The sequence below is a fragment of the Lemur catta genome, chromosome 26, assembly GCF_020740605.2.
Source record: "Lemur catta isolate mLemCat1 chromosome 26, mLemCat1.pri, whole genome shotgun sequence".
In the NCBI taxonomy this organism is placed as follows: domain Eukaryota; kingdom Metazoa; phylum Chordata; class Mammalia; order Primates; family Lemuridae; genus Lemur; species Lemur catta.
In genome coordinates, this window is record NC_059153.1 from 3,020,269 (window position 1) to 3,033,836 (window position 13,568).

General features: G+C 39.0%; 1 protein-coding gene across 1 annotated transcript in view; it reads left to right on the forward strand.

Moving 5' to 3' along the window:
- The window catches only part of LOC123627758 (glutamyl aminopeptidase), a 66,771-nt gene that overhangs the window by 32,089 nt on the left and 21,114 nt on the right, over window positions 1-13,568 (forward strand). Inside the window, exons 9-13 of the mRNA XM_045537484.1 lie at window positions 4,274-4,339; window positions 4,474-4,625; window positions 5,797-5,876; window positions 12,314-12,450; window positions 12,580-12,635. Coding sequence (XP_045393440.1) covers window positions 4,274-4,339; window positions 4,474-4,625; window positions 5,797-5,876; window positions 12,314-12,450; window positions 12,580-12,635 — 491 coding nt within the window. The remainder of the gene's footprint in view (window positions 1-4,273; window positions 4,340-4,473; window positions 4,626-5,796; window positions 5,877-12,313; window positions 12,451-12,579; window positions 12,636-13,568) is intronic.

The window sequence follows — 13,568 nt, forward strand, 5'->3', positions numbered from 1 at the left end:
CGTCACATCTGGGTTAAGGCTTCAACATTTGAATTTCAGGGAGCACAATTCATTCCACAGCAACATGATACGATATAAAAATGTAAGTCTATCTGTAAGGGTCTCCCCTTACAGTGAGTATAAGACTTTCCCCCTATTATTGGACTGGAAAATGATCAATATAAACATTCTTCTTAGGATGGAGTCAATGAATAAAGAGGGCCTGCTTCCTTTCGGAAACAGAAATGGCAACAAACTTTCTCAAGTATTTCACACATCCCGCTTAAGTGGCTGTTTCAGTTTCATTTTTGTTCTTCTAACAGACCCTAAGCCAGCAGTCCCCAGCCTTTCTGGCAACAGGGACTAGGTTCATGGAAGACAATTTTTCCACGGATGGGAAGGGGTGGGGTGGCAGAACTCTGTGTCCCTGTCCCCAAAAGGCCATGGGCCGGCACCAGTCAGTGGCCAGAGGGGGTTGGGGACTGCAGCCCTAAGCCAATTGTCTCAGTGTTTGTTTTTCTTAAACATTATCAAAGTAGCTAAAATGTGTCCCCGTAACTGCCCCGTGGACAGGCTGGCCCTGTCCCAACCTAGAAGCGGAATGTCTGCCTACCCTTTTCCTGCCACCTCCGTCCTCCCTGCTGCCACACCCAGGTACCAGGCAGAGCAGGGCTGACATCGTCCGGCCCGAAAGCAGAAAACAGGTCAGAGTAGCACGCCCTGCTGGCTCCCCCGGGAGTACCAGAGCTGCTTCTGGCTGTCATTCCCCGGGACGAGGTCACCCTGCCCAAAGCTCTCACTACCGCCGTGTCTCTTACGTGGTGTTCAGCCCTCTACACTACCCCCAAAAGAAACTGATCCCTGTCTATCCAGTACTAAAATACCTAAGTGACTATTAAAGTAAGAAATAAGACCAGGATTTAGGAAACGTCTGGAAAGTACATCAGTACGATTTCCTCCTCTGTTCATTACTCAAATAGTTCGTGTATACTTTAGGTGCAAAGGGAGAAGCTATGTGTTTGTGCTCATGTGTATAGGAGAACATCTTGTAACTTTTCTATCAGTTTCAAACTCGAAGTCTGTCATACCCTCTCTCATTGAAAGCACCTGTAGCCAGGAACGCCCTCTTCTACATCCTTGCTTACACTCCAGTGCCTAGCTGAATGCATTATCTATATCAGGCGATCCAGAAAATGTTTGTTAAATGAATTCATGAGGGAATAGTCCATAACAAATAATACAGAACATAGAAATAAGCAAAATTCATTTTCAAAAATTAAGTTAAAATTCCATTTGCAGAGTTTTCATTCTACATTAAATTGTAATTGATAAACAGCATACTCTTGGTATCTTTAGAGCTGATTTCAAATTAAATAATCTTTCTTTGTTTGTCTGTTTGTTTGTTTTTTTTGAGACAGTCTCACTCTGTCACCCTGGATAGAGTGCAGTGGTGTCAGCCTAGCTCACAGCAACCTCAAACTCCTGGGCTCAAGCGATCCTCCTGCCTCAGCCTCCCGAGTAGCTGGGACTACAGGCATGCGCCACCATGCCCGGCTCATTTTTCCTATGTATATTTTTAGTTGTCTGGTTAATTTCTTTCTATTTTTAGTAGAGACGGGGTCTCACTCTTGCTCAGGCTGGTCTTGAACTCCTGACCTCGAGTGATCCTCCCGCCTCGGCCTCCCAGAGTGCTGGGATTACAGGCGTAAGCCACCGCCTGTGGCCTAAATAATCTTTCATATTTACTTTTTTATAGACGTACCAAAAGAGTCCTTAAAAGTGAATAGCTATTCTAATAATTCAATAATATTCTCATATTTCTTTTAACCAATATCTGTTATAATTAATAACAAAAAACAGTCTTATACAAAATGAATATTTCTCAAATTAAAACAGTCTTCCTCTACCCTAACTGTGAGTACACAGGGTGCTGGAAACTGAACTAGGATGAATGGATATTAGTTTTTCACATCATTATAGTGCTATGGAATGAATTTACCAAACAAATACCAAAACACTCTTTTTATTCAATATTCAAACACTAGCTAATATCTGAAAATGTTAAGTGATCAATATAAGCCACATTCAATAAGTTCTCGGACCAACTGGAACATTCCTTCACATTGTTTAAGTATCTGCACTATATCCTCCTTGAGTTGTTATCATCACTCCGAGATTGTTGCCCTTAAATCCCACAATCTGTGAAAGTGGAGTTGAAGGTCTTGCCCTTGAAAATGCTAACTTTCTCCCCAAAATGACTGTCCCTTAGCTAACCTGGTATGGTGCTAAATCTGGGGATGGCCAGTTGTCTGTTCTCTTCCGTGCTCAGCACCTTCCCCCAAACTCAACCTCAGAGAGCAAAATGGGCACAGAGTGGGGGTGAGTAAGAGCACATTATCAACTGGAGAATCTTTAAGGCTACCGTTGTGCAGAAGAAAGTACAGTGGATAATAGGATATTCATAAAACCTACGGGTATACAATAGAAACTGAGAGATATATTTGTCTTTTCTTTTTCTTCTAGTCTCAGTCATATCCCTGATAAGACAGAAATGGCTCAGCTGAAAAAAGCCTCCCCCCTTCCAGGGATACTAGTCATAGAAACATTGTTCCTTCCCTTTTGTGCTCACTCACCGATACCAACTAATGAGGAACCACGACTCAGTCATCATGTAATTTTGACTACATCATAATTATTCAAGGTGCAGAAAAAAATTTCTTAATATAGAATATTCAGAAGCACTAATCTAGACAATACAAAATTAGTACCTTTAACATACTGTTTATATAAAGTTCCATTTAGTCTCTAGTTCAGGAGAAGCGAGGAATTGCAATTTAAAAAACCAGTAACAGCAACAGTGGTAAAAACGACCCACACTGATCCAGGATTCAGACTTCCCGTATTAGTCTCAGGCAAATCTGTTCACCTCTGCGTGTACCCAGGTAGTTAGGCAAAGCAGTTTTCTTGGGGAACTGTATTAAATAATATTTAAGGTCCTTTTCAGTTCCAGGACATTGTGAGTATGCAACTAAACTGATCTAAATTAATTTTAAGAAGACACTATTCTATAGAAATTGTCATTAACACGGAGCTATGGTTATAATTATTATTATATGAAGTACTCCCTGGAATGAATACCTAAAATTGATCGGTCTTTGCGGCATCTCCCTTCCTTTGCCTGCCCCCTCGTGGCAGTTCCGAGAAGTGAATTAACCCAAAGAACAAACACGGAGGCCGCATTCCAAATTGGCTTCAACCCTACTCCAAACTTCTTGGAGTCCTGCAAAATGGTTTTCTCTCTCTGTGTCTGAAAAGAAAAAGAAATTTAGAAGATAATATGACCTAGGTACAACATCTACTGAAAATTATAGCAACTTAGTGAAAATGATATGTGCAAAGTTAACAATTAGGAACATTTAAGAAGGTTCCATTTCTTCTCCATCAAAGACTTCCACATTTCCAAGGGGACAATTCTAGAAAGTAACAGAGGAGTGATACAGCAGGAACTTCAGGAAGTTTCCTGGTAAACCGCAAATGGCTCCCAGTTATGGGATTAGGAAAAGCCTGGGAATTTTTTCTGGGAGTATATCACACTACATCTGAAAAATTCATGTACAGAAAGACGTTTTGTAAACAGAGGGAGAGCCTTCTCTTTAAAGGATTTGTATTTTTTAAATATTTGAAGAGCGAAGACATTCTCTAAAGTAAATAATGTCCTCAATTCATCCATCATCATCATCATCATCAATATCATTATTCAAAGGTTATAGATTCATTTCCTTGGAGCAGAGGCCAGCAAACTACTGCCTGCAGGGTAAATGTGGGCTACTGCTCTTGTTTTTTTCTTAGAGATGGGGTCTTACTACGTTGCCCAGAGTGCAGTGGCTGTTCACGGAAGCAATCATAGCTCACTGCAGCCTTGCACTCCTGGTCTCAAGTAATCCTCCTGCCCTTCCTCCAGAGTAGCTGGGACTAAGATGCACCACTGTGCCCAGCCTCCATCCATTTTTTTGAGGCCCATGAACTCAATAAGGTTTCTACATTTTTTAACGGCTGCAAAAAAACCATGAGAAGAAGAGTATTTCATGATTCATGACCATTGTATGGAATTCAAATTTCAGTGTGTGTGATCTTTTTTCTGGAAGACAGCCATGCTCATTCATTGACATTTTGTCAATTCTGGTTCTGTGCTAGGGAGGCAGAATTGAGCAGGTGTGACTAGTGGTTCAGTTCATATCGTGGGAGTATGAGAAAACAAACATTGACTTCTCAAATGCTTATCTTTCACACACAGATGTACTTGGAAAAATTCAAATTCCAGAACGCAAAAACTTCAGATTTTTGGGAAGTACTGGAAGAGGTAAGGAAGAGTATATCCCCAAATATTTCTTTGTCGGATTTACAAATGATTTCCCTTTTTTTTATCTGACTATTCTATCCTTTCATTTCCCCTTATTTGTTAATTAATTAATCTCCATTTTTTTTCAATGTTAGGTAAGTAATCTACCAGTGCAAGAAGTCATGGATACCTGGACCATCCAGATGGGCTACCCTGTGCTCAGCGTGAAGGATGCTCGGTACCTTGTACAGAAACGCTTTCTGCTGGACTCAACAGCCGATCCTTCCCAGCCAGCTTCCGATCTTGGGTAAGGCTGTATAATGAATTTCAAAAGAAAAGGAGAAATCTGGCAGAAGTACTGGTCATTTCCTTAGATCCTGCTCTTGAGTATGTGATCGGCGGGTACAAAGGCATAGTTCTCTTGGGAGAACAAAGGGATTCAAGCCATCAAAAAGACATTTAAGAACTCTTTTAGGAGACGTTTAAGACTGACATTTTTTTTTTTTTTTTTTTTTTTAGACAGAGTCTCACTCTGTTGCCCGGGCTGGAGTGCCGTGGCATCAGCCTCGCTCACAGCAACCTCAAAGCCCTGGGCTCAAGCGATCCTCCTGCCTCAGCCTCCTGAGTAGCTGGGACTACAGGCTCACACCACCATGCCTGGCTAATTTTTCTATTTTTAGTAGAAACGGGGTCTTGCTCTTGCTCAGGCTGGTCTCGAACTCCTGACCTCGAGCGATCCTCCCGCCTCGGCCTCCCAGAGTGCTAGGATGACAGGCGTGAGCCACCGTGCCCGGGCAAGATGGAAATGTTGAGTACATATTCTATCAAAATACAGAGTTAACTCGCCCTGCCTCCACTCCATACTAAGAAAATACTAAGTAGCTAAAGAGAACAACTGGAAGCTCCTGAAACATGCTTACCTGACGATTTTTCTTTTGCAGCAAACCAGTTCCCATGACTCCAAACTGCAGATATTTACAGGAGAATGGGAGCAGCTTTGGGGGACGGTGGTGGTGTAATTTTGACATAATTTCCAAAATGTGTTATTTTCCTCACAGAGTTTCACAGATTGTCTTCTAAATTCTAAAAATGTCATGTGTTCTTTGACTGAAACACATGTTCAAGTGTGTGCAACTTTGTGTGTGAATGCTCAGCATTATAATATAATGTGTCATATTTCTGCAATTTGTGCAATATCTTTATCCCAAAGCCTCAAGGAATTTTATTGAAATAATAGTCTTCATCCTTCGCTAATCTTTTGAGACAAATTTCTACATTTTATAGATGAAACTGAGAGCAGTTACACAGCCTATCTTCATCACTAAAGAGTGTTGTATTAACTATATTAACAGTATATTATACACTGGATAATCATGTATAAAGAAAATTGGCTTTTCTATTGCCTTTTAATTATTTTTACTCTTGAAATTTTCATCCTTTAGTGATAAAAGTTAAATTTTCTTTTTCAAAAATTTTAGTTACACATGGAATATTCCAGTTAAATGGACCGAAGATAATATAACAAGTACTACACTCTACAATAGGTCAGAAGAAGGAGGTAAATATCATCAGTTGATTTATTTCTTCTTTGAATGAATGTACCACATTCAACAAATATAGGTGTAAAGAAGCAACAATAAAGCTGGAACTTATACAAATTTCAGCTAAATATTTCAGCTAAATAAGGATTCCAAATCTTTACCCACAGTGAGAACTTTTCTGCCTTGAGATATTCTTCTCAGCGATTTACTATGACTGACCGAATAATAAACAGCATATTCAAAGGAGAAGGGTCACATACTCAACCACTGGAAGATCAGTGTATACATTTTCCTTCTCCCTTTCCCTCCCTCCCTTCACCCTTCTCCCTTTCTTCCTCCTTTCTTTTTTATTTTTTCTTTTTATCAGATATGCAAGACATTGACTTTCTTTTTTTTTTTTTTTCTTTTGAGACAAAGTCTCACTCTCTTGCCCAGGTTAGAGTGAGTGCCGTGGCGTCAGCCTAGCTCACAGCAACCTCAAACTCCCGGGCTCAAGCGATCCTCCTGCCTCAGCCTCCCCAGTGGCTGGGACTACAGGCACGTGCCACCATGCCTGGCTAATTTTTTCTATATATTTTTAGTTGTCCATATAATTTCTTTTTATTTTTAGTAGAGACAGGGTCTCGCTCTTGCTCAGGCTGGTCTCGAACTCCTGAGTGCAAACGATCCACCCTCCTCGGCCTCCCAGAGTGCTGGGATTATAGGCGTGAGCCACAGCGCCCGGCCAAGAATTGAATTTCTTAAACTGTTATGTGAAAGGTCTAGGTTTTAAAAAATTCTACAATTCAATGACAGCAATCATTTTTTGAAATATATTTCTGTGTTCTATCTCCATTGTAAATTAAATGTTTTACTTGAAAAATTTTAGAGTCCTATAAAAACAAGGAGACCTTACCATACAGACCTCCAAATCAATGAACAAATAATAAATAAGGCAGGTTTTAGCAGCAATCCCAGAAGAATCCTGCTTTTTATACTTTTACCATTGCACTTATTCCAAAACCATTTCGTAGCTAAGAACAAGCTAGACTCTTCTTCACCCCATCCCCTGAGGACTCAGTCTCAGAATAGCATCTGGTATGGACTTAACCCGTGTGTTCCTGCGGAAAAAGTAGATCACCCATCCTTCATTTACATAGGCTTAATTCTCCTACAAAATGTTCTAAAATATTAATTAGTTATGATTTCTCCAAAGCCTCAAGGAAGTAAATTTTTACCCTGTTTCCAGTAGATTGCTTTTTTAAAAGCAGCTTTCTTGATATATAATTCATATACCATGAAATTCACCCATTTAAAGCGTATGATCCCATGGTTGCTAGTATATTCACAGGTATGTTAATAACACCACAGTCAATTTTAGAGTATTTTCATCATTTCAAAATAAAACCCTAGCTCTCACTTCTCTATCCTCCCATCCCCCAGCCCTAAGCAACCACTAATCTATGTTCTGCCTCTATAGATTTGCCTGTTCTGAACATTTCATGTAAATGAAATATGTAGTATTTTGTCTTTTCAATTAGCATGTTTCAAGGTTTGTCCACATTGTAGCACGTATCAATACTTCATTCCTTTTTATTGCCAAATTCTATCCTATTATGTGAATCTACCACCTTTTCTTTATCCATTTATCAGTCGATGGATATTTAGATCATTTCCACCTTTTGTCTATTATGAATGATGCTGCTGTAAACATTTGTGTACAAGTTTTTCTGTCAATCCAGTAGAATTTTTCTACCTTTTGGGGGTTTTGTTGTTTTGTTTTATTTTTATTGTAAACTCTTTTGTGATTTTTACTTTTACTGTAAACCCTATCAGCTTTGCTATTATGGAGGAAAGACTTCTTAATTACAACAAAATTTTCTCTTGCTCATTTATGCTAATGATATTTTTAACATTGTGGTCAACAATTCTAAGTTTTTTCAGAATTCCCAGATCAGGGAATTGTATGTTGTATTTGAGTACCAAGCTCTGTCTTTTGTGGTCTGTCTTCTGACCATTTTCATACTCACAAGTGCATTTGCCAAAGGAAAATGGAGAAGACAGAAAAAAAATACACTTTTAAAAATGTATAATAGCACTGATAAAAGGCATGATAAGGTTAGGATTCCATTGGGAGGTTTCCAGTAGATTTGGTTTAACTATTGCTACATATTTCCCCCACTGGTCACCATAGCTAGTTGAGGGTTAGAAGAATGTCTCGGCAGCTGCCTAAAAATTTGAAAGCATGAATAATTCATCTACCCTAACCCAGTCTACCCAGCATTTTCATGGAACGAGGTTTCCATACAAGTGAATTTTCCAAATAATCGAAGCTTACTCGAGTGCTTCGTAAAATAAATTTCAAGAGTTCACAATAAACACTGTTCTAACATGTGTTATATACTTTTTAGATAGAAGATCTGGGATAATCAATTTAATCCTTAATTACATAATTAATTCTTTCAAGCAGGGACTGCTTACCTGCCGGGCACTGAGGTAGGCATGGATGGTTCTGGGAAGGAAAACAGCGCGATCCTAACCCTAGTGCAGATGATCATCTGGGGATGGGTCGGCTGGCAGTCACAGTGACACTGTGTCCCGGGTGCCCGTTTGGTAGAGCAGCCGAGGATGCTCGATGCTCACGGAAGCACCAGCCAGATTTGGGAGTTCAGGAAAGGTTACTAAAAAAAAGAACATGGAGGCTGAGATTTCAGAGGCTAAGTAGAGTATAAACGCGTGACAAGACTGACCTAGTGTCGGAGGGTCATGTGCTCCGGACCGAGAGTGCGAGTGAGGAAGTGAGAGAGCAGGCAGCACTCACGGTCCTTCCTTTCTCTCCCTGTCCTTACATGTGACACATTCTGTGCTCTGCTGACTTACCCATGTCGCCCCTCCCCACAGAATATTCCTGGAGGAAACGGAGTGTATTCGTTGTTGTTCTGTGTCTCCAGAAGGCACTATCAGCATGCACCTAATGACTGTTTACTGACTGAATGAATGAATGAATGAATGAGTACACTAATGAGGAGGCTTTGATGTTCGCAGTGCTGTGATAACAAACCTACCTTTATCTGAAACTTCAGATTCACGGCTGGTCACTTGGCCGGGAGCAAACTAGACATCTCTTCCTACTTCAAAGGGGCTGTCCCATTTTTAGGCTAGGCAGTAAGTTCCTGTTTCCTGTCTGAGGACATCTTCAGCTCTTAGCTCAGAGCACAGATGACGAACTTGTCCTGAGGGCACCGAATGGGCAGCCAGCCCATGTTGCCAATCCTCCCTCCCTCCTCTCCGTTTCTTTGATGACTTCATCAGTTAGCAACTCCCCAGGCAATAGTGGGGCTTCCCCCCAAGGTCTTTTATTTACGTCTGCATTGTGCATAACATTTTAAGCATTAAAACACAAAATTAAATGTGTAGTTTTTAACAAAAGAAGAGGAACTTTACCACCAAACCTTTTCTGGCTATTCTAACCTACTCCAAGTAATCTCTCCTCTCACCAACTAGAGTATACTTTATGCTGTCAGTTTCGTCAGTTGTTATTCCTAGTATTATTACTTTATGTTTTAAACAAAATCATTGTTATTTAAGCTTCATATGTTTCACTCTCTAGGAATCTCAGGCTATCACAAGCTGTCTACTTGTCTAAAATTATTCACATAAGATAGTAACATTAAAGAACTGTCACGTGTACTCTGTTACTGAAATCTATTGGGTTGGAATTATTAATAAGTAGCCTCTAGATGAAATTTTGCAATAGTAATTATCAGTTTTCTCTATCATTATACATATAATAAAAGAAAAAAAAATAAGAATTTTCTAGAAAGAGCCCCTACCTAGAGATAATTTATTCAATGCTGTTATTCATAGAACCAGTAAGAAACAGAACAAAACAATTTAGAAGTTGAGTGATAAAGTATTATATGGCCACTAAACTTACATTACCAAATATATAAAATGAAATTGAAAGGTATTTACAATATGATTTCAAATGAGCAAAGACTACTAATCATAAAAAGAGTAGGGTCCAATTATGTATGTAACATATAAAAGATACATACATGCACACACAGAGAAGATAAAAACATGCTAGCTGCGGTGGGTAATTTTCATATTTTCCTTTATACTTTAATGTATTTTCTACGTGCCTCATAAAGAATATATACTATTGTTATAATCAGAAAGAAATTAATAGGTGTAAAGACAGAAGACAACACACACTCTTACTTCTGTGTGCCACTGGGAGTAGGCGTCAGTATTTCAGTTCTACTCACTTCGTTATGTAACTGAACAACCCGACAGCGTTTTGCTGTTGACAACTGTTCTGAAAGTAGCATGAACTTGGAAGGTCCTTAACTACTGACTTCCTGGATCTCAGCTTCCTCATCTATAAAGTGAGAAAAATCACAGTAACTCTAGACAGGCTTAACTAGGTGCATATAAAGTACACTAAAAGACAGCAGTATTTAGATGGATTGCCAGGAACTTCTCAATGTTATTTATATTTGCTTTGCTATTTATAGAACTGGCGGCATATCCCTTTTCATAATAATGGGGATAGCGACCATCTGCTGGATGCATGACACATAACTATGTGACCAACACTTTACTTATTTTATCTTCTTTAATCATCACAACAGCCCAGGGAGGGATTTGTATCCCTAGTTCCCTTGTGGTGAACTGGGGCACAGAGAGGTCAAGTGCTTTGGCCAAGGTCACAGAGCCAGTAAGTCACAGAGCAGTGATTTTATTCTAGGTCTCTCAGACTCAAAGTTCATGCTCTTTCTCCCGTAACATATGGCTTTACACTTAGCAAGCGACTCTCCTCCTCATACATTCAAAGTGTACGGCTGCCAAAAGATTAGCTTCCTTTCAACAACTTGTCCATGGGAGAACGACAAAGAAAGATAAATACGACATGAGTGAGGTAAGGGTTCATAATTTGTCAAGTACCTACTCCGAAAGCTCCTAAAGAAACTTATTGTCTTGTTGAAGAGCTTACTCGTGTATTATGAAAAACTACTGTGTCCTGGATACCTTCCAGACCTTGCAAACACTTCCAAAATTTAAATCATCTTTCCTCCCAAGCTGACTCACCTTCCCCTATTCTCCAGTGGCAGCCCCATAATTCATCCAACCATGCAATCCACTTCCCCCTTCTCCAACTGTCCACAGAACTCCAGAAAAAGGGTTGTGCTGATTTTACCTGTGATATGTCTTGTGAAGACCTCACCTCCTTTCTCTTTTCATCTTCTCCACGAGTGTAAGCCCTCATCCTCTCTTGCCCTAGGTTATTACAGCGGACTCTGAATTCTTGCCTCTAGAATCTCCTCCAAAATGTCTCCCATGCCACTGTCAAAATTATCTATTTATACTCGAGTATGTTATTTCCCCACTTAAAAATCTTCCCTGTTTTCCTATCTCTCAGATGAGTTTCTTAACATGGTATTAATATGTGGCTGTCTTTATTTCCAGCCTCACGTGCTATTTTCAGATATCACACTCTATATTATCACTACATTAAACTATGTGAAATTCCTCAAATATACTAAGTGTCCCTATACCATTATTTAAATTGTATACAGACCATATTAACAAAAGAGTATATGAATTGAAAAGTACAGGAGTAATGCTAACAAACAGTAGTCATGTCAGAGCATAGCTATTATTTTAAGTGCATGTTTTTTACCTAAAACATAAGTCTCTGTTCCTTCGATGTTGGGCTTCTAAAATCTATATGCTAGAGCCCTATGTAAATATTGAATGCTACTTTAGAGAGAAAGTTAATTTGGTACATGCACTGATGAAAAAGCATTGATGTAACCAATTGAAATAAAGAAGTAGGAGACTTTACAAAGATAAATAAAATGGAAACAGCAAGTATGAAATAGGTTACAAAGTCAAGAATGTTGCATTTGGATTTCAATCCTATTGCAACACATGTTAAAAGTGTTACAGAATCTCAGTTTATTATTCTGCTTAGCAATAGTCATTTTCATCAACTTCGATGTTGATTTTAATAAACAAAGTATTCTTTCAAGTGTTTCTATTTTTATCCCTTCCTCAGGCTGCCCCAGTGAATGTACTTTGTGTAATTAATCCATTATGATTAGGAATATATGGACCGCCCCTGAAGGCATGGACTTCTCTGTTTTCTTTTATTGAGGAATTGACCAGCACAAAGTTATTTCACCCATTTGGCAAGCTTCTGCTAGTAAGAAGTACAAGTCACTCATTACAGGACACTTGTTTATATTGCTTCTTTCTTTTTCAGCTCACTTGCTACAGTGACATTCTAAAGTTAGGCAACTAAGTAGGAATTAGGCTTTGGGGCTTTGGATCCAAATCAGACTTGACTCCTTGAGCTAGTATTTCTTTTTTCTTTTCTTTTCTTTTCTTTTTGCCCTCTGGGTCTAATTTCTCTGTGTTTATAGTACATGCAAACATGTTTCTCATTAGTGTTTATTTACTACCACAGGAATCACTTTGAACTCTTCTAATCCTAGTGGAAATGCTTTTCTCAAAATAAACCCAGATCATATTGGGTTTTATCGTGTAAATTATGAAGTACTAATTTGGAACCAGATAGCTGAAAATCTTTCCTTGAACCACAAGGTAAGAGGTAGCAATGGTTGGAAATTGTTTTATTTTTGTTCTAAGAACAGCATCTTCATGATATTAATTTTTTTCAGCATGCTGTGCTTTAAGATCACGTTTCTTACCTCTCTTTCTTCTTCTTCTCAGAACTTTTCTTCTGCTGATCGTGCAAGTCTCATTGATGATGCTTTTGCCTTGGCGAGGTGAGTTCTGGAATGAGACTAGATTAACTTAAAATACTCTGGGTTTTGTCATAAATCTTTTTTTTAAACGAATTACAACACTGAAGTATTAATCAATTTTAGCTTAAAATATCCAAAGCCACTATTTAAAACATTGTTATTTTTTACTCTCTTTTTAGAAGTTCCTATGAGCCTCATAGTCAAAATACTGACATCAAACCTTATTGTACACACAAAAACTCACCTACCCTATTAACTTTGAGTATGGTTTGTCTATATCAGACTCTTTGAGCTAATTAAGGGACATTTCCAAATGCTCAAAAGTGCCTGTTCATAATTTGATTTAATAAAAAGACAAACAATGTTTCATTAATTCAGTTCTCTGAGCCCACTGTAAGAGTTTGTGGCTAGAATTGTCAAATCTTGTTCAGGTTATTGGGGTAAGAAGAATGAGCCATGGTGCTCTAGGATTGATCATAATGAAGGTACCATTTAGGAAATTTGACTTTTTCCCTCATAGCCTGATGTTAACTTGAGCTTAGAAAAAAGATAATCGGCATGGATTGGGGGAGCTGAGGAGTAGTTTCCATGGTACCTCTAAATTTTTTTTTGTCATGTAGTCTAACACCAGTAATTCAACAAGCATTTATTGAGTTTCTGGTACTTTTCAGGAGCTGGGAACGGAGCTGATTTTATTTCTCTGACTTTGTCATGGCTTTATTCTAGATGTGAGCAATATTCTGAGAGTGAGATGCCACTTCCTTAAGTCGCCTCCTGTGACCCCTTTGTGTGGGGGTGTCCCTCTTATGGGCCTCTGCATTGCCCCACAGTATCACACTATCATTGCTTATTAATTGTCCATTTGACTCATCAAACTGTAGGTTCCATGAAAGTGGGCACTCCAACCCACCTGTGACTCTGTGTGGCCAGGAACAGTTGATGCTCAGTAAATAC